The sequence below is a fragment of the Ochotona princeps genome, chromosome 12 (assembly GCF_030435755.1).
Source record: "Ochotona princeps isolate mOchPri1 chromosome 12, mOchPri1.hap1, whole genome shotgun sequence".
NCBI lineage: Eukaryota > Metazoa > Chordata > Mammalia > Lagomorpha > Ochotonidae > Ochotona > Ochotona princeps.
Window position 1 is genome coordinate 1,191,675 of NC_080843.1, and position 18,103 is coordinate 1,209,777.

Sequence of the window (18,103 nt, forward strand, 5' to 3'; positions counted from 1 at the left end):
AGTAACCAGACAGGCTTGAGAAACAAGGTCTCACGAATTCTGACCACCTTGCAGACAGGAAACTGGTGGGAGAGCGTGTGAGCCCAGACACTTGGGATTTATAAAGAATCCAGAAATGGAAGCACTTTGAAGAAGGTCGTGCCAAGAAGCCACGTGCAGCTATGCACTCCCACGGCGGACCAAGGCAAGCTGCGGCCAGTCCAAGAGCTCGCTGGGGGGCCTGAGTCACGTGCAGCTTTTTGGGGGGAAAAGCAGGACCAGCACCAGCTCCTCACAGTGCAGAGCTCATGACACAGGATGCCATACAACCAACATAACGGGCGCTTCATGGGCCCGGCACAGCAGCCTAGTGGCTACTCTCACTGTGCATGCCTGGAATCCCATACGGGTGCCGGTTCGTATCCTGGCTGCTCCACTTCCCTTCCCGCTCCATGCTTGTGGCCTGGGAAAGCAGTCGAGGACAGCCCAAAGCCTTGGGACCCTGCACCCGCGTGGGAGACCCGGAAGAAGCTGCTGGCTCCTGGCTTCAGATCAGGAGTGAACCAGCGAACGGAAGATCGTTCTCCCCCCTCTCTGCATATCTGCCTTTCCAATAAAAATACATCCTCTAATAAAAGAGAAATGGGGGGCGTTGGTGACACGCAGGACACCAGTTGGCTGACCAAGGGAACAAGACGAGAGCATGCCAGGAAATCCACGAGGCAGCAGGAACAGCATCCCCGCTCTCTCGCTCTCAGGCACACAAGGTCTCCAACCCTGACACGGGCTGACTTCAGCCGCGCCAGAGCAGGACCATCTGCTCCCCACACAGCTCCCTGCTGACACACCCGGGAAAGCAGCAGACGAAGACCAAGGGCTCAAGCCCGGCACCCACATGGCAGACCCTGACGAGGCTCCTGGTTCCTGGCTTCAGATCAGCTCAGCTCCAGCCATGGTGGCCATCTGAGGCGTGAGCCAAGCAGATGGAGATCTCTCTCTCTCTCTGCGACTCCTTCTCTCCATAACTCTTTTTCAAGTAACAGAAGCAAACTCACAGGAGAGAGACAAGGCGGGAAAGGGAAACTCCTTCAAGGACACAAGGTGTGTCCCCAGCAAGCCCAAGAACCACAACCCAGGGGGGACAGGAAGGACTCCCCAAAGGCAGACAGGAGGAACCAGGGAGTGGGAGGGAACTGGAAGAGCTCCTACAGCTGAGAAGTCAGACCCGAAACAGTCCAAGCCAGAACCCTGCAGTAAAGGGGACTGCTCTTACAAGGCAGAACACAGCCTGCACCAGCGACGGTCACCAAGCTGGAGCTGCCTCTGGGGGCCACTCGGACCTGGCCCCGTGCGGAGCTGCTGCGTCATTGTGTCCCTCCAGGGTGGGCGCGGGGCACAGGCCTGAACACGGGGCCTGGTCCCACCAGGATGGCCACGAACAAAGAAGAGAGAACCCTGGGGCCGGAAAGAGGGTCATGGACCCAGAACCCAGCCCTTGGCACCAACAAGACATGCAGGCTATGATTTCAGGTCAAGTGAGGTGCAAGTCCCACCATCGAGGGTGGCGAGTCCGCCCATCCCCGTCCCCTGTGGCCACGGTGATGACCCACACAACATTAGCAGCACATCAGAGAAGTCCCTAAGGACCCCGGTGATCCCAGCTGGCGCAGGTGGGTCCAGCACAGCCCACACAGGGCCATCGAGTCCCTCCACGTGGTCCTGACCAGCACACAGACCTGGTTCTGCCCTCATGCCAGGCTAGAGCAGGGTCTGAAAGGCGGAAGCGTGCCAGGCCTCCTGCAGCCCAGACTAGGGGCAAGCTCACACCTCCCCTGCTACTGCCCAGCATCTCCGTCACAGCAGGGCAGCTCAGCTTCAGGAGGGGGAGACGGCGGTCAGCTCCGTGGCGCAGCAGGCTAAGCCAGCACCTGCAGCACACCTGTTCCACGTGGAACACCCAATCCAGCTCCGTGCAAGCACACCTATTCCACGTGGAACACCCGATCCAGCTCCCTGCAAGCACACCTGAGCAAGCGGCAGAGGATGGCCCAAGTTACTTGGGACCCTGAGCACCCACATGGGGGATCAGGATAAGCTCCTGGCTTCTGCCTGGCCAGGCTTGGCCACTGCAGGTGTGGAAGAATACCAGAGAGCGCTACCTCCCCTCCTCCTCTCCCCAGCCACTGGCAGAGTGAGGATGCTGGGGAGCTGCGGCCACTGGGGCCGTGTCCATCTCACACCAGTGCCCTGTGTACCTGCATGCCAGGGGGCCAGTGTGAGCACCACATCCCCAGGACTGGCTCCCGGCAGTCCCAGGAGCACTTTCACTGAGATGGGTGTCTGAGAACCGCAGTCGGCCCACCAAGTGTCAGACACAGACTGCAGCGGAGGGAGGGGAGGACTCCAGGGCATGGCAGGCTTAGCTTCTGCCTGCTGCACTGGCATCTCAGACGGGTGCCAGTTCATGTCCCGCTGCTCCACTTTCAATCCAGCTCCCTGCTGACAGGCCAGGAAAGCCTTGCAACCTTCACCTACACAGGAGACCTGGAAGATGCCCCTGGCTCCTAGCTTCAGATTAGGCCAACTCTGGCTATTGCAGCCATTTGAGGAGTGAACCAGTGGATGGAAGACCTTCTTTCTTGGGCTGTCTTTCCTTCTAACTCTTTCAAATAAAAATAAAAGAATCTTTTAAAAAAAAAGAAGGAAGGAGAGAAGGAGGGAGGGAGGAGGAGGGGAGGGAGGGAGGAGGAGGGGAGGGAGGGAGGAAGAGGGGAGGGAGGGAGGAGGAGGGGAGGGAGGGAGGAGGAGGGGAGGGAGGGGAGAGAAAGAGGGAGGGAGGGAGGGGAGAGAAAGAGGGAGGGAGGGAGGGAGGGAGGACAGAAGGCAGGCGGCCTGGAGAGGGCAGCAGCAGCAAAGCGCAGGGGCGGCCCAGGGTTCAGGGACTGCCCCACACAGGCAGTGCTAGTCCCCAGCTGTGACTCGGCCTGTCTCCTGCATGAAACTTTACACCAGTGAAACCCGAGGCCTGGCCTCTCAGGGCAGCAGCTGCTGAGCCCTGGTCAGTACCAGACGCTGCGCCCCTGCCAGGGTGGGCCTGCCAGACCCACTCCCTGACCCCGCCCGTGCTGTATTCCTGGATGAAGGTAGTAACTCTGAGGTTCAAATACTGGATGAGAACTTTCTGGAAGCAGTGGGGAAGTCTTCCAACCATCACTGCCCAAGGGAGAGCGGGTCCGTGCGCAGCCCACCCTGCTGTCCACATCACCCATGCCAAGTAGCAGGGATCACAAACACGGCCCTCACAGCACCAGCAGTCACGGGCAAATGACTACGGCACGAGGCTGAGTGCCTGCCAAGTCCCGCGGGCCATGCTGGGTCAGGATGCCTCCCATGCCCGCCTGGTCTGTGGATTCCCAGGGGCAGGAACTGCCCCCTACTGCCCTCCCCAGTGCAAGGCAGGTGGGAGAGCTGGCTGGCCTCTGTGGTCCACGCGTGCCACTGGGCAACCCGGTGCAAGGCCCAGCCCAGGCCTCCACATCCTTGACAGCTGGACAGCCATAGGGAACGAGACTCCGCCACCTGCACAGATGCACTCCCTTATACAAGAAGGCGGCCCTGTGTCGGGAGGAGGGTTCCTGGAAGACCCCCACACTAAGTAGGATGAACGTGGTACAGTGCCTGCAGCGGGGAGCAGCCTGGGCAGTGCCTTGGCCTCGGACTCCTACCCCTAGGCGGGGTGACACATGCACACACACACTTAGAGGGTCAGCAAGACCAGGGCAGCCGCCGATTCCCGAGAAGTGCATCCCACACATCCCAGGGACCACAGGGGGTCAGGGGTAAGGCCCAGAGGCAACTCTGCCACGCACGTGGCACTTGCACCTGCCTGTACCCTCAGAGCTGTAGACTCCGCCCACCCGTTGGTCAGTGTCCACAGCCCAAGGTCACCTTACCAGACTGAGGCATCTCACACTGCCTGAAGTGTGACCTGGCTCGGACAGGTCAGGGTGCCTTGGGACACTGCTGGGGCCTCCTTCCTGGCACCGCAATGCAGGCAGCCATGACACCAGCCACTCTGCTGAACAGCTTGCCCCAAGCCTCTGTCAGTCCCTCCAACTCCCCACCTTTAGAGCAAGGCCGCAGCACCCCCAATGGGCTACTTTAAGGAGAATGATCTGGAACTTGGCTCCCTCTGCCCTTTACCCTGCTCAGAAAAGCACAGCCAATGAACACCAGGCAGGAAACGCAGCAGGAGGTCGGGTTCCCTAACAGGACCGACTCAGGCAGGGCAGCTGCACGCCCACAGCTGGCCTCAGGGCCGGGTGGAAGCTGCAAGCTTCCCCTGGTGCCCCGGGGTGGTGAGCCGGGTGCGCAGAGGTCGTGAGAAACCCTTGCACTTCCCCCCATGGAGGTTCTCGGGCTCCTCTGGTCCTCTGGGAGCAGCACTGTCCCCCAGCTCCCACAGCCTCGTGCAGCCCGAGTCGTGGGGCAGGCGCACTTGGTGGCATTTGTCAGTCGGCCAGTATGCCAACACTGGAGGACTTGGGGGAGAAGCACTCCATGGCACCAATTGCCCAGGGCTTGGCAGAGAGAAGACAGCTAACATCCTTCCCTCAAACATCCTGCCCTTGGACCACACAGCCTCGGGACTCAGCTGGCCACCGCGATGCTAACTTTCACAGGGACTCTGCCGGCCCAAGTCCAGCCAGCTGGGCTGCAGGGGCCCCCAACAACAGCCCCCACCCGAGCCCTTTCCACGGGACATGGTGTTAGCACACGCCGGGTAGGCCGCTTCTGTCCGGCCACCCGGAGAACACGGACACTCCCATTCTCCAAGCATTAAGGAAGATGGCCGAGCCCACGCTCACACAGCTCCCACGCTGCCAAGGCTGCACCAGCGCAGCCTATGCAGTCCGCACCTCCGGATGGTCTGTTCCTGCCGGGAGGACGCGAGCTCGGTGCCCCAGAGTCCACCTCCAAGGGCCGTGGGGTCAGCAGCACACTCCACTGACTGAAACGGCTGCCCCGAAGCGGCTTGTATGCAGCCTTACTCCAACACAACGGACGCCACCGGACGCCCGCAAACTCGGCGTCAAAGTCGGCTTCCCAGGTCGTTTCCTTACCATTTTATCCCCCCACCAAGTGTCATGCTGGAGCCCGCCTGGAGACCAGGCGCCAGGACGGACAACCAAACCCGTCTAGCTGATTCCCTGTGCTTCTATTTGGGTATCCAACCCACCCCCCCGCACTGTACAGACTGGCAAACAATCGTTTAAAAACCTTCAGGCTAAGATATTAGCACAGGACTGTCCCCCACTTCCACCCTGCCCTTGAAACGGCTCGTGGGCGGGGAGTGGGGTGGTGGGGGTCCGAAAACAAACTTGAATTGGCTCGCAGAGCCGCACGGGTCAGGCCGCGGGGACCACCCGGGGCGAGAGGGCGGTGTCCGCGGGGCAAGGGCGTGTGCCCAAGCCCGGGCGCCGAATGGAGCTGGCCGTGAAACACGCAGCATCCCACGCAAGCCTCTGACGGACCAGGGCTCAGAGGAGCCCACCACCACCACCCCGGGGCTCTCACTCGGCAGAAGGCCCCCGCGCGGGCACCAAGACAATCAGCGCGGCCCAGCCCCGGCCCGGCCCCGGCGCCCCGTGACTGAGGCCGTGAAAACCGCACGCCCCGGTGGCTCAGACAAAGCCGCCTGCGGCAGCGGCGCGGAGCCGCGGCCAGCCTCTATCCCCGAGGCAGGAGGAATGGAGAGGGGCCGCAGCCGAGCCACCTCCCCCGACCCCAAGACTCCCCGCACCCCGCGAGGCAGCGGCGCAGACCGCGGCTCTCACGGCGCACGGAACGCCCGCGTCCCCGCCGCCCCGCACACAATGGCACCCCCCGCGCCCGCCCACCCGGTCCGCGCACAAAGGAGGACGCGCGGGCCCCCGGAGCTGGCGCGCGCCAGGTGCTCCTGCGCGCATCCCGGGCGGCCGGGCCGAGGCGGGGGGCGCGGGCGGCGGCGCTTACTTTCTCGATGGTGCCGGGAAGCAGGCGTTCCAGCAGCCGGCAGAGGACCACCCCATCCTTGAGCGACGCCTGCAGAAAGCCCTCGGGGTCCGAGATGGTTTTCTTGGGCGACTCCAGCACGCCCAGGGTGATGAGCCACGTAACGGTCTGCTCCGCGGAATTCATCGCTGCGGCGCTCGGCAGGGCGCGCGGGGCGGGGGGCGGGGGGCGCCGTGCGCGCCTTCTCCTCGGAGCGGCGGCCCGGCCCGCGGCCGCCCCCGCCCCCGCCGCCTCCGCGCCCAGGGAGCCCGCGCGCGGCCCCGCGGGTCCCGCTCGCCTCGCCTCCCCACCCCGGCCCCGCGCGCGCGCGCGCGCCGCCCCCGCCGCCGCCCCCCGGCCGCCGGCGCCGGATGACATCACCGCCGGGAGAAGAAAGACGCGGCTGCCCGCGCCGCGCCGCGCTGCGCCCCCTCCACGGGCGCACGGGCCGGGCGCAGGGGCGGCGGGCAATCAAACGCACGAATCGCGGGGCCCGAGCGAGCGAGCGAGCGGGCGGCGCTGGGCGCCTTGGGCGAGGGCGGCGGGGCCTGGCCTCCACGCGCCCACCTGCGCAGCCCCGCGCGCCCCTCGGGGACCCGCAGCACTGGCCAGTCATCACAGTTTCGCTTGCAGAATGCTCTTTTCACGTTTGCCAAGCTCGCTTTCGCAGCCGGGTCGCTACCGTCACCAGCACCCTCGGCCTCGCCCACCCGCGGTGATGGCCCACAAATGCTCGGGATTAGTACGGAATCGATTTTTTTTTCCCCTGCGGCGGCGCTGATCTCCGGGGTCTTGACCCCGGCATGACTCCGCTCGCCAAGGCCGGGACAAGCTCGAGAGGACGGCGCGTGCCAAGGCAGGGGGCACCGTGGCTGGGGCTCTTGGAGGGGCGAGGCGCGCGGGGAGGCAGAGGTCCCGTGGTGAAGCCCACATCCTCCATACTCCCTGCGTTCCTCGAGCAGGTGCTGGCCAAGGGACTTGCGGGGAGGAAGAGGGATGGGTGCGCGCAGCTGCCTGGTCCCCACCCAGGCTGGCTACTGACGCTAATGACCCCGGGACGAAGGCGAGAAGGCCTGGGGGGGTGCCTCTCACAAGTACCAGGGGGTCCCTTTTCTTTTTTCACCTTCTTCCGGGCTGTGCCAGCTAACAACCGCATACAAGGTTACATTTCTTACTCTTTTTTAAAAAGATTTATTTTGCTTCTATTGGAAAGTCAGATACACAGAGTGGAGGAGAGACAGTGAGGAAGATCTCCCATCCCATGGTTCACTCCCTGAGCAGCTGCAATGGCTGGAGCTGAGTCGATCCCAAGCCAGGAGCCCGGAGCTCTTCCGGGTCTCCCACATGGATGCAGGGTCTCAAAGCTTTGGGCCGTCCTCCACTGCTTTCCCAGGCCACAGCAGGGAGCTGGATGGGAAGTAGAACCGGCGCCCATACGGGATCCCGGCACTAAAGGCGAGAACTTCAGCCGCTAGGCCACCGCGCCAGGTCCTGCATTTTTTGTTTTTTAACAAATACAGACCAGCTGTTCCGATTGGCGCCCATTGTCTGTCATGGCAGTTGCATTGAGGGTGCTGGCCCAAATGCCGTAAGCGGTGACTCACTGCCCCCAGTGTCAGAGCCGGACAAGCATAGGACATGGCATACGCGTGCGTGCACACACACCGCACACACCCCTGTTCTCCATGGCTGGTACACATGACCCATTTCTGTGCCAGTCAGCGGTGGTACAAGACTGCCCCGTCACTCCGTCCATGGGAGGGGTGTCTGTCTGCCCAGTAGTGACTGTCTGCAGGAGCTCGAGAAATGATTGCAAGTGATTTCAAACACGCCCTAGTCAACTCAGACCTTGTTCACCCAGGCCTGGCCCTTTCATGTCTGGAGGGTTCAAGTGCACTGTGGCTGGCTGTGGTATCATAGCGCACTAATCTGCCCACATATGGCACAGGTTCACTTCCAGTCCAGTCCCCTGCGAATGACATGGGAAAGCAGCAGACGGTGGCTCTCGGCCCTGGGCCCCTGCATCCCTCTGGGAGACCCTGAAGCTCCCAGCTCCCTAGCTTCACACTGGCTCAGCTCCAGCCCTTGTGGCCATCTGGAAGGAATATCTTTCTGTCTCTCCTTCTCTTTCTGAAATATTTCAAATAAGTAAATTTTTTAAAAGATTCAAAAACACTCACAATGGTCCTGCAAAAAAACGCCGTCCCTTGGCCGTGGCCTTGGAACCCCAATGAATGCGGGAGCCCACTGTTCTCTGAATGGAGAGGCCAAAGCCTGTGGCCCCTGGTGGGCGTCATCGGCCATGTCCCCGAGCCACTCACTGCTTCCCCGTTATTTTTCTTCAACGTACAGTTCCGTAAAGCATGAAGAAGATTCCAGAAAATCACACGGCGCAGATGGTGTGGGGTGCTTGGTTGGAGTCTGCTTTAATATCCAAGACGATTGTTTGGGTAAACTTCCGGAAATACCTCGGGTGCAGGCATTGCCGGGGACCGGAAGGGGCAGTGAGGAGGGCAAGGAGGAAGTGGGAGAAGGGAAACAAGAAAGGGGGCTCCGTGGCCTGGGAGCCCCTGAGGAGCCGAGTGGACAGCAGACCCCAGCACCTTGCAGCCGCCCTGGCCTGCTGTGACACGGGGCGTCCGGCAGGACAGTGCCCTGGGCAGGACACAGCGCCTGGCAGCCGCCCTGGCCTTCTGTGACGCCCTGGCCAGCATCTCTGAGCTGTCCGGCAGGACAGTGCCCTGGGCAGGACACAACGCCTGGCAGCCGCCCTGGCCTGCTGTGACACGGGGCGTCCGGCAGGACAGTGCCCTGGGCAGGACACAGCGCCTGGCAGCCGCCCTGGCCTGCTATGACACCCTGGCCAGCATCTCCCATCTCACGTGGCATCCGTGGGCACCTTTTGTGTGTCTGGGTAAGATCCCCAGCGGACAGGTGAACTGGGACTGCACGCTGAGTGGCTGAACCATGGGAGCTAGCCTCTGGTTGTTTGGGGGGCACCCGGCAGGGAGGGCGACCCCAAGGCAGGGGCAGAGCTGGTTCTTCCGGTCCCTCTTCGGGGGGGGTCTGCTGCCCCTGGCGCACATCACCAGGACAAGTCCTTCCATCTCCTAGCGGCTTTCTGCCCTGATAGCTGCGTTCGGCCCTTCATCCTATCGGAACACCGGCTGCTGGGCCTGTGCCCACCCGACCCACTTCAGGATGAACTCCAAAGTCACACTGGCATATGTCAGGAGTGAGCACTGGCACGTGTCTTCAGGACAGACACCCACCCCGCTCAACCCACCAGTACAGCCTTTGAGGAAGGAGGGGGCTGCACCTCCAGGATCTTCCCAGGAGGCACATGTCCCCACTAGTCCCCGCCAAGGGGCTCAGCTTCTCAAGGGGCCAGCGGTTTTCTCAAGTACTGTGTCCCCTGAAAATCACCCTTCAGGCCCCTCTGGGGGAGGGATGTCAGGGGCCTTCTCCACGCAGCCATCCCTGCCCGTCCCAGCAGGGGCCATGGGTGCGTTGGCTCACCACCATCTTCCTGAGGGCATTTTGCTGCCAAAATCCATGCCATCCTCACCCTGGCAGAGGATGGATCCCCCTCCTGACCGACCTGTCAGATAACGGTGGAGCCACTTGGCTGGCACTTTCCTTGAGAGCTCAGGGCCTCAGAGTCAGCTGGGCAGAGAGCCAGCAGGTGCGCCTCAGCTGTCCCCAACCTCAGGAGCTGGAGGTGACCTGGAGGTGCTGTGGCTGCTGGGTGGTGGCGGCCAGGCCTGGGCTCTTGGACACAGGCGTCTCCTGGCTTCCGGCCGCCAGAGCTGGCGAGCAGGCCGCCCCCACTCCTGCCCCCATTTCTTCCTCCTTTCTTCTGTGCGGCTCTCCTCGGCTCTGGGAGAGTTGTTAGAGAGGACTTTGTTTTTGGATGGTTTCCACGGGGGTTGTTATTTCTTGTGTGAGGACTTCCCCGTGAGCCAGCCTTTATCTAGGAGGTGTTTCTGAATACCAGGAGACAACCTTGGCCTTTGCTGGCTGTGCAGCAGTTCAGCATCTCTGAGCTGCACCAACGCTCGCAGCGCTCCAAGAACATGCCACGGAGCACGTGTGTTGTGGCCAAGAAGATGTCAACCAAAACTGAAAGCTTTGTGCTTTTTCAAAGGTTTGTTCTGAAAGAGTTTGAGAGCGAGAGAGAGATCTTCCATCTGCTAGTTCACTCCCCAAATGGCTACAACAGTCAGCCCTAGGCCAGGCTAAAGCCAGGAGCTTCATCCCGGTCTTCCACATGGGTGCAGGGTCCCAAGGCTTTGGGCCGTCCTCTGTGACTTTCCCAGGCCACAGGCAGGGAGCTGGATGGGAAGTGGAGCAGCCAGGACTAGAACTGGTGCCGTTGTGGCAGACAGCAGCTTCATCAGCTATGGTGCTGCACCAGCCCCGCCCCCGACTCTACACCCTTTCTCCGCACCTCATGCTATTGGGTGAGTCTGTTCTCAAAGCACACATCTTAAGATTTACTCCTGGGCCCGGTGCGGTGGCCTAGTGGCTAAAGTCCTCGCCTTTAGCGCCGGGATCCTGTATGGGCGCCGGTTCTATTCCCGACAGCTCCACGGCCCAAAGCTTTGGGACCCTGCACCCTACATTGGAGACCTGGGAAAATCTCCTGGCTTGGGATTAACTCAACTCCGGCTATTGCAGCCACCTGGGGAGTGAACCAGCAGATGGAAGATATTCCTCACTGTCTCTCCTCCTCTCTGTATATCTGACTTTCCAACAAAAATAAATAACTCTTTCAAAGAAGAAGAAATCAATGAAGAGCAGAGGGGCACAGAGAGAGCTGGCAGCTGCTGGTTCACTTCCCGAACGCCCCAACAGCCACATGCTGTGGACACTTGGCCTGGCTCACGGCACACGCCACCCCTCCTACCCACAGGTCAGTGGGTACTCGCAGCCTGTGCCCTCTCCTCCCCCTCCCCTGGCTCCTACGTCTTGGTTATTTCTGATTGTGTCTGTTATTAGAATTTCTCTTGCAGGACGCCCCTTCCCTTCCAAGACCCCGTGTTGCCCACATGTGCCGTACGGGTTGTCCCTGGTTTCTCGGCCGGTCACAAGCCGTGGGGAAGAGGTTGTGTGCCGCCCCGCCCTGGGGCCCAGCTTCGAGCTGCACTGCAGGTACCCTGTTCTGGAACATGCTTCCCAGAAAGTCAGCAGCCAGCAGCCAACTGTTTGCTTTCATTCATGTTTGTAGAAATGCTTACCCCAAAAAATTATTTTTACTTGAAACAGTTACAGAGAGAGAAGGAAAGACAGCAGGTTGCTTTGTTTGGTTTGGTTTTTAAGACTATTTTTATTGGAAAGGAGATCAGATTTCAGAGGAAAGGAGAGACAGAAAGGTGTTCCATCAGCTGGTTCACTCCTCAAGTGTTTGCAACAGCCAGAGCAGGGCTGATCTGAAGCCAGGGGCCAGGAGCCTTCTCCAGGTCTCCCATGCAGGTACGGAGTTCTGAGGCTTTAGGCCATCCTCTAGTACTTTCCCTGACTACAAGTAGGGAGCCAGAGGGGAGTGGAGGACCAAGACACAAACCCTTGCCCATTTGGGGTCCTGGTACTTGCTGAGGGGAAAATCAGCCAATTGAGCCAGGCGCCTAGAGATCTTCCCTCTGCTGGTTCACTCCCAAATGTCCAGCAGCTTCTTCAAAGTCTCCGTGTGGACACAGGGGCCCAAGGCTTTGGCTGGCTTCTGCTGCTTTCCCAGGCCATAGCAGGGAGCTGGAGCCAGGAGCCCTGCAGGGTGCTGTCACGTGCAGGGCCACAGCACCAGCCCCTCTGCAGATATTTTGACCACCTCAGCAAGTGACCTCAGCCAGAGAGAAAGTTATCAGGGTGCCTTAACTGCCCGCCTGAGTCACTGTCCAGGCTTCTGCTGGTGCAGCCCTGGGAAATGGGGAGAAATTTCTCCTTACATGCAGGCATTAGGACTTTCTGGGGGTAGGACTCCAGGGCCTCGGGGGAGAGGTAATGCTGCAGCTGCTCAGGGCCGCCTGTATGCTGTCCCCGGGACCTCGCTAGATATGAAGCTGCGAAGTCAGGAACCTGGACTGAGATAACTGAGCCTAGTAAGGGCCTGAGACAAACACCACCTTCTTGACAAAACCCACATCCCCTCCTGGGGATGCCCGTATGCTCCAGCCACGTGACCACCCCTCCAGCTCCCCACGGAGGCAGCAGAGGGTGGCCCAGGTCCTGGGGACCTGCCACCCCTTGGTGGGAGTCTCAGCCCGAATTCTGGGCTCCTGGCCCAGCGCCAGGGTTGCTGGCATTTGGGATATGAACCAGCGGATGCAAGCTCTTCAATCTGTCTTTCAAAGAGAAAAATTGGCTGTTAACTTTTTTTTAACTTTCTATTCCATGCAAAATTGTTTTTGAAGAATATCCAGTAGAGAAGGACATCTTGAAAAGAACAGAAGCAACACAATGGCTCAGTGCCTGATCCTCACCTTGAACGTGCCAGGACCCCATGTGGGCGCCGGTTCATATCCCACCTGCTCCACTTCCCATCCAGAGCCTTGCTTGTGGTCTGAGAAAACAGGAGAGAGCAGCCAAAGTCTTGGGACCCAGCGCCCACATGGAGGCCCAAAAGAAGCTCCTGGCTCTTGGGTTCAGGTTGGTTCAGCTCTAGACATTGTGGCCATTTGGGGAGTGAACCAGCAGATGGAAGATATTTCTTTCTGTCTCTCCTTCTATCTATAAATCCGCCTTTCCAATAATAAGTAAATAAATCTTTAATTAAAAAAAAAGCCAGAGAAAAAGAAATAGAACAGAAGCAGAGGCCGGCCACTGAGTAACCAGGGACACAGTCGAGTTCCTGCTGTGCCCTGCACAGCAGCATGCAGTTGAGGTACCAAAGTTTGCCATGGAAACTACTTCAGCCATTTGGGTGTCTTCATTGTTCCATTTTCTGGTCTTCTGGATTATTCCTGGGGCATGAGTCGGGGGGCAGAAGGCATTCAAGCGATGGTGGGTTTTCTTGGTTAGAACCCAACATTACTGACATCCCCTGAGGAAGGCGCCATGCGTGCCTGTGCCGGCTCTGAGTCTCGTGGAGACCCTGCATGCAGGACGGGGGAGGGAGCAGTGGAGCCGTGCAATGGGAAAGTCAGTAGCCAGAAGGCTGCGAAGGAGGGTGGGAGGGACAGAGAGAAGTGGGGCCATGGAGCAGACAGGGCCTCAGGCAAGTGTGGTGTAGTACCCCAATATGGGCTGGGAGGGAAAGTGGCCAGTGGGGAGAGCACCAGGCCAGAGCAGGACATCCCTGCAGAGTTAAAGAGAGGCAAGAAGAAAAGCCTGCAGTTGGCCCCCGCGAGTACATGTGTGGGAAGCTTGGTCCTCAGGTGGCCACCTTGCATGGGGAAGAACCTATCAGAGCTGGGTCCTGATTTACAGTGACTGGGCACTGGGGCCACTGCCCTTGGAAGGAATTAAGGAGGGCTGATCGGCTCTCGGGAGAGTGATACGGGGAATCAGGCAGAAAGGGCAGGTGCCAACAGGTGAGCTGGAGTTAGTGCCTGCCCTCTTTGTCACTCCACCCCTCACCTGTCAGTTCAGCATGCTCTCTTGCCCAGTATGTACCTGTGTCTCCTCCAGGACCAGGGAGGCAAGGCCACAATGACCACGTGGAAGTGCCAGGAGATTCCCCGAAACTGCCACCCCATGAGGCCGCGCACACACACACACTCCTCACAGGTGCAGCATGACATTTGACTAGACAGGCACTCTCAAACCCCACAGGCTTCCCACACGCAGGAAGGGCCCAGTCTAAAGCTGACTAGAGCAGAAGGCAAAACTGGCTCTCAGCGCCTGTGAGAGCAAACGGTAGGCACACATGTCCACTTGGACTCCTGTCCCACTCAGTTCTGGTCTCCGCTCCTGCTTCCAGCTTCTAGGACCCTGTGGCCCAGCCCATCGGGCTTATTGGATATTGATCCAGTAAATGGGGGCCTTTCCCCTCTGCCCCTCCCTCCCGCCATCTCAAATGAAAACTCATCCTGAGGACTGTCTTGTGTCACCGTTTTCGTTACCTTAGTGCAAGATGCCTCACCTGGGAACAAGGAAGCGAGGCCAAGAGAATGAGAACAAACAATGAAATACAACTCACAGGTGACACATCTGTCTGTGTAGATACACTGAAAGAATTGACCAAAAAGATAAAAATAAAGCTCTTTCTCAGACCTAAAAAAGTGAGATTTGCAGGTCTGGCGTGGTAACCTAGTGAGTAAAGTCCTCACCTTGCATGGGTGCTGGTTCTATTTGCAGTGGCTCTGCTTCCCACCCAGCTCCCTGCTTGTGGCCTGGGAAAGCAGTTGAGGTAGGCCCAAAGCCTTGGGACCCTGCACCTGTGTGGAAAGCCTGGAGGAGACTCTGGGCTCATGGCGTTAGATGAGCTCAGCTCCGGCCATTGTGCCCACTTGGGGAGTGAACCAGCAGATGGAAGAGTTCTGACTCTCCTGCTCTCTGTAGATCTGATTTTCCAACAAAAACAACTCTTTAAAAAAGAAGTGAGATTTGCAAGGATTTAAGATGAGGGGGTCAACGTAAAAATGTAATTCATATTCTACAAATCTGTCTGGTGTGGCAGATTGGGAGTTGAAACTTTCGCAACAAGGCCATGTATAGTGCAGCTACACATCATGAACTGTGTGGAGGCACAGGAGATACTCAGACACATTCAGTTCAGACGTTGCATACTGCAAGGTAAGATCCACATGCTAAAAACAGTAATCAAAATTGCAAAGAGCAAGACTAAGGGAAACCTGAGCAAAGGAAGAGATTATCTCCACTGCAAGAAAATGTTGGCTCAGGGGCCAACACCAGGAGCTGGCAGACAAAGCCTCGGTGGGCACTGCTTCGTGTCCTGGGCTCCTCTGTAGACACGCCTCAGGCTATGAGGACCTTGAGAGGGGTAGGGTGAGGGAGACCCCAAGCATGTGTCCCCTCTGCCCGCCCCAGGCATGCCAGGCACCAGCAGCAGCCTCCACCAGCAAGTGGGAGTTGGAGCTAGGACCATGGAGGTGCTAATGGAGTCATGACGCTCACTGGCATCACGCTGACGTCACAGGACCAGCCCATGCAGGAAGCAAAGCAGCTCAAGCCTGGGCAGTGTGGGGACCTGCTGTAGAGGAAGCGGGCAGTCTTTGGAGTCCACGGGGAACAGTGGACATACGGGAAGCTGGAAGTAGAAGCCCTTCCCACAGCAACTCCCTGGGTAGGGTACCGCGTTCTTTCTTCTGGGATTGTGCTGCACCTGGGACACCAGCTTGGACAGCCCTCCAGTGGCAGGTCCAAGAAGTGATGTAATTGCAGGGCGAGGGTACCTGCGTTAAAGGCTGGGTCCAGGAGGTGGCGCTGTTGCAGGGGGACGGTACCTGCGTTAAAGGCTATGTCCAGGAGGTGGCGCTGTTGCGGAGGGACGGTTTATGCTGCAGAGTTTGCACCTGCAGTAGACCCCAGGCCATAGTGGCAGAGTGGCCACAGGACTGTATGAAAAGCTGGAGTTTGTTCCCTGTCACTTGGCTTCCCTCAACCGGCTCGCCCCTGCAGGTCAGCTTCTCTTTGCTTCCTGTCACCAGTCCCAGCCACCTTGCTGTAGGAACGGGAAAACGCCGACACAATGGGTGACCACACATCCACACCACCAGTGCGGCTGCAGGTGCCGGACTTCCCAGAACCCAGAGTGGGGGTGTATAAGATGTGCCTCAGCCTCCGCCTCCTGCATCCCTGGGCTCCTGTGCGGAAGGCTGTAGCCAGGCGTCCACACCAACACCTCCTTTACCAAGGCCCCCAGAATGGTCAGTGCATCCCCAATGACAAAGGCCACTGCTGGGCCTGGGAGGCCAACTGGCCATCTAGATGACATAGGAAAAGAGCCGGGCTCTCCCTGGAGGCTGACCCCTTCCCTTCTGCTCTCAGGGGACACAGAATGCCCAATACAAGCACAAAGTTCAACTTTCTGGAAAATTCTATCCCATTCACATGGGGCTCCTCCTGCCACTGACCCTTTGGGAAAGCAGGGGGTGTCCTTGTGACGGCTGGAGTGGCCGACCCTCATGGGCCAGGAGAGCTAAGGTCACCATTTTTCCCCGGATAGGGGCAGCGTTCTAGAACAAACTAGCAAATTAGGGGTAGCCTCCCCTGCAGCGTGAGGAAGCATTGTATGAGCCTGTCTTTGCTGCTACGCCAGAATTCTCAGCACAGACCGATCCACAGCCCCCAGGGGACAGAAACTTGGGTCTCACTGCTCTGCAGCTGGCAGTCCAGCACCCAGCATTCAGTGTCGGGTGAAGCCTGGCTGCCTCCCGTTACGGCAGCAAGCATGAGAACAGGCAGGCTGAACAGTAGGCCAAGGCAGGACAGTCACTCCCCCAGGTGGCCGCAGCGGTCAGCCCTGGAGGCCAAGAGCTTCATCCAGGTCTCCCGCGAGTGTGCAGGTGAATGAGCAGAGAGCTAGGTCAGATGTGGAACCGTCGGAATGTGAACAGCGCCTATACGGGATGCCAGCACTGCAAGTACCCACTGTAGCACAGACTCACCCCCGAGGTGGTGTTAGACAGTGCAGGTCAGTCCTCAGGTGGTCATGATGGACCAGGCAGGATGTGGCCGCTTTCCCAGGGCTCAGGGAGGGAGGGGGGGCAGGGAGAGGGAGGAAGGGGAGAGGAGGGGGGCTGAAAACCCGACAAGTAACAGTCCATTTTCATTTTTGCAAAGTTGAGCTGATTTTTGTCAGGGACTCGAGCTGCAGCTGCTGCAGGCTGTCTTACAGGGCATTCACTTTCTCCAGCCTCTTCTCTCTTCCCGTCCTGTCAGCGGCACAGCTCACACTCACAAAGCCACTTTCTCTGCCCCTAATCCCATCCAGGGCCCTTTCGGTCACAGGCCGCGAAGTCTGTTACCCAAAATGCATTTGGTGGTGGTTATCTCTTCCACCTCCACGTCTGCTGTTTGGATGCGCAATGAAGCACTCTGTAGAGGAAGGGTTTATTAAGAAGCTTATCTTCGGCCCAATACAATAACCTAGTGGCTAAAGTCCTCGCCTTGCATACCCAGATCCCATATGGGTGCTGGTTCATATCCTGGCTACCCCACTTCCTATCCAGCTCCCTGCCTGTGACCTGGGAAAGCAATAGAGGATGGCCCGGAAGAATTACCTGGCTCCTGGCTTCAGATTGGTTCAGCTATTGCAGCCACTTGCAGATTGAGCCAGCAGATGGAGGGTCTTTCTCTTTGTCTCTCCTTCTATCTGTAAATCTGCCTTTTCAATAAAAATAACTAAATCTTTTTTAAAAAATAAGACATGTGTCTTGCTCACTGCAGGTGCACAGTGAGATGCTGTGTTGGCATCACCAGACAGCATGTCAGGGAGCCGGACAGGGGCAGCACTATTCACTCAGCAAGCCTGCCTGAACCCTCCCCCGAGGTGCCTCACCCCAGACCTGACCACCCCCGTATCTCCACCCCGAGGTGCCTTGCCCCCAGACCTGACCACCCCCGTATCTCCACCCCGAGGTGCCTTGCCCCCAGACCTGACCACCCCCGTATATCCACCCCGAGGTGCCTCGCCCCCAGACCTGACCACCCCCGTATATCCACCCCGAGGTGCCTCGCCCCCAGACCTGACCACCCCCGTATCTCCACCCCGAGGTGCCTCGCCCCCAGACCAGACCACCCCCAGCAAGTCCACCCCGAGGTGCCTCGCCCCCAGACCAGACCACCCCCAGCAAGTCCACCCTGAGGTGCCTCGCCCCCAGACCTGATCACCCCCTGTATCTCCACCCCGAGGTGCCTCACCCCCAGACCTGACCACCCCCAGCAAGTCCACCCCGAGGTGCCTCGCCCCCAGACCAGACCACCCCCAGCAAGTCCACCCTGAGGTGCCTCGCCCCCAGACCTGACCACCCCCAGCAAGTCCACCCCGAGGTGCCTCACCACCAGACCAGACTACCCCCAGCAAGTCCACCCCGAGGTGCCTCACCCCAGACCTGACCACCCCTGTATCTCCACCCCGAGGTGCCTCGCCCCCAGACCTGACCACCCCCGTATCTCCACCCCGAGGTGC

At 59.3% G+C, this 18,103-nt stretch overlaps 2 protein-coding genes across 3 annotated transcripts in view; both read right to left on the reverse strand.

The window, feature by feature from the left end:
• ARHGEF7 (Rho guanine nucleotide exchange factor 7) overlaps window positions 1-6,260 on the reverse strand; it is a 104,678-nt gene extending 98,418 nt beyond the window's left edge. Inside the window, exon 1 of one of the 2 annotated variants that reach the window (XM_058670801.1) lies at window positions 5,995-6,260. In XM_058670801.1, the coding sequence (XP_058526784.1) occupies window positions 5,995-6,159 (165 nt within the window). In that variant the 5' untranslated portion in view covers window positions 6,160-6,260. The remainder of the gene's footprint in view (window positions 1-5,994) is intronic. The other variant, XM_058670798.1, reaches the window with a different exon arrangement.
• Window positions 6,261-6,526: 266 nt separating this feature from the next.
• The window catches only part of ING1 (inhibitor of growth family member 1), a 75,025-nt gene continuing 63,448 nt past the window's right edge, over window positions 6,527-18,103 (reverse strand). The window contains exon 2 of the mRNA XM_058670809.1: window positions 6,527-6,539. The gene's annotated coding sequence lies outside the window, so the exon portion shown is untranslated. The remainder of the gene's footprint in view (window positions 6,540-18,103) is intronic.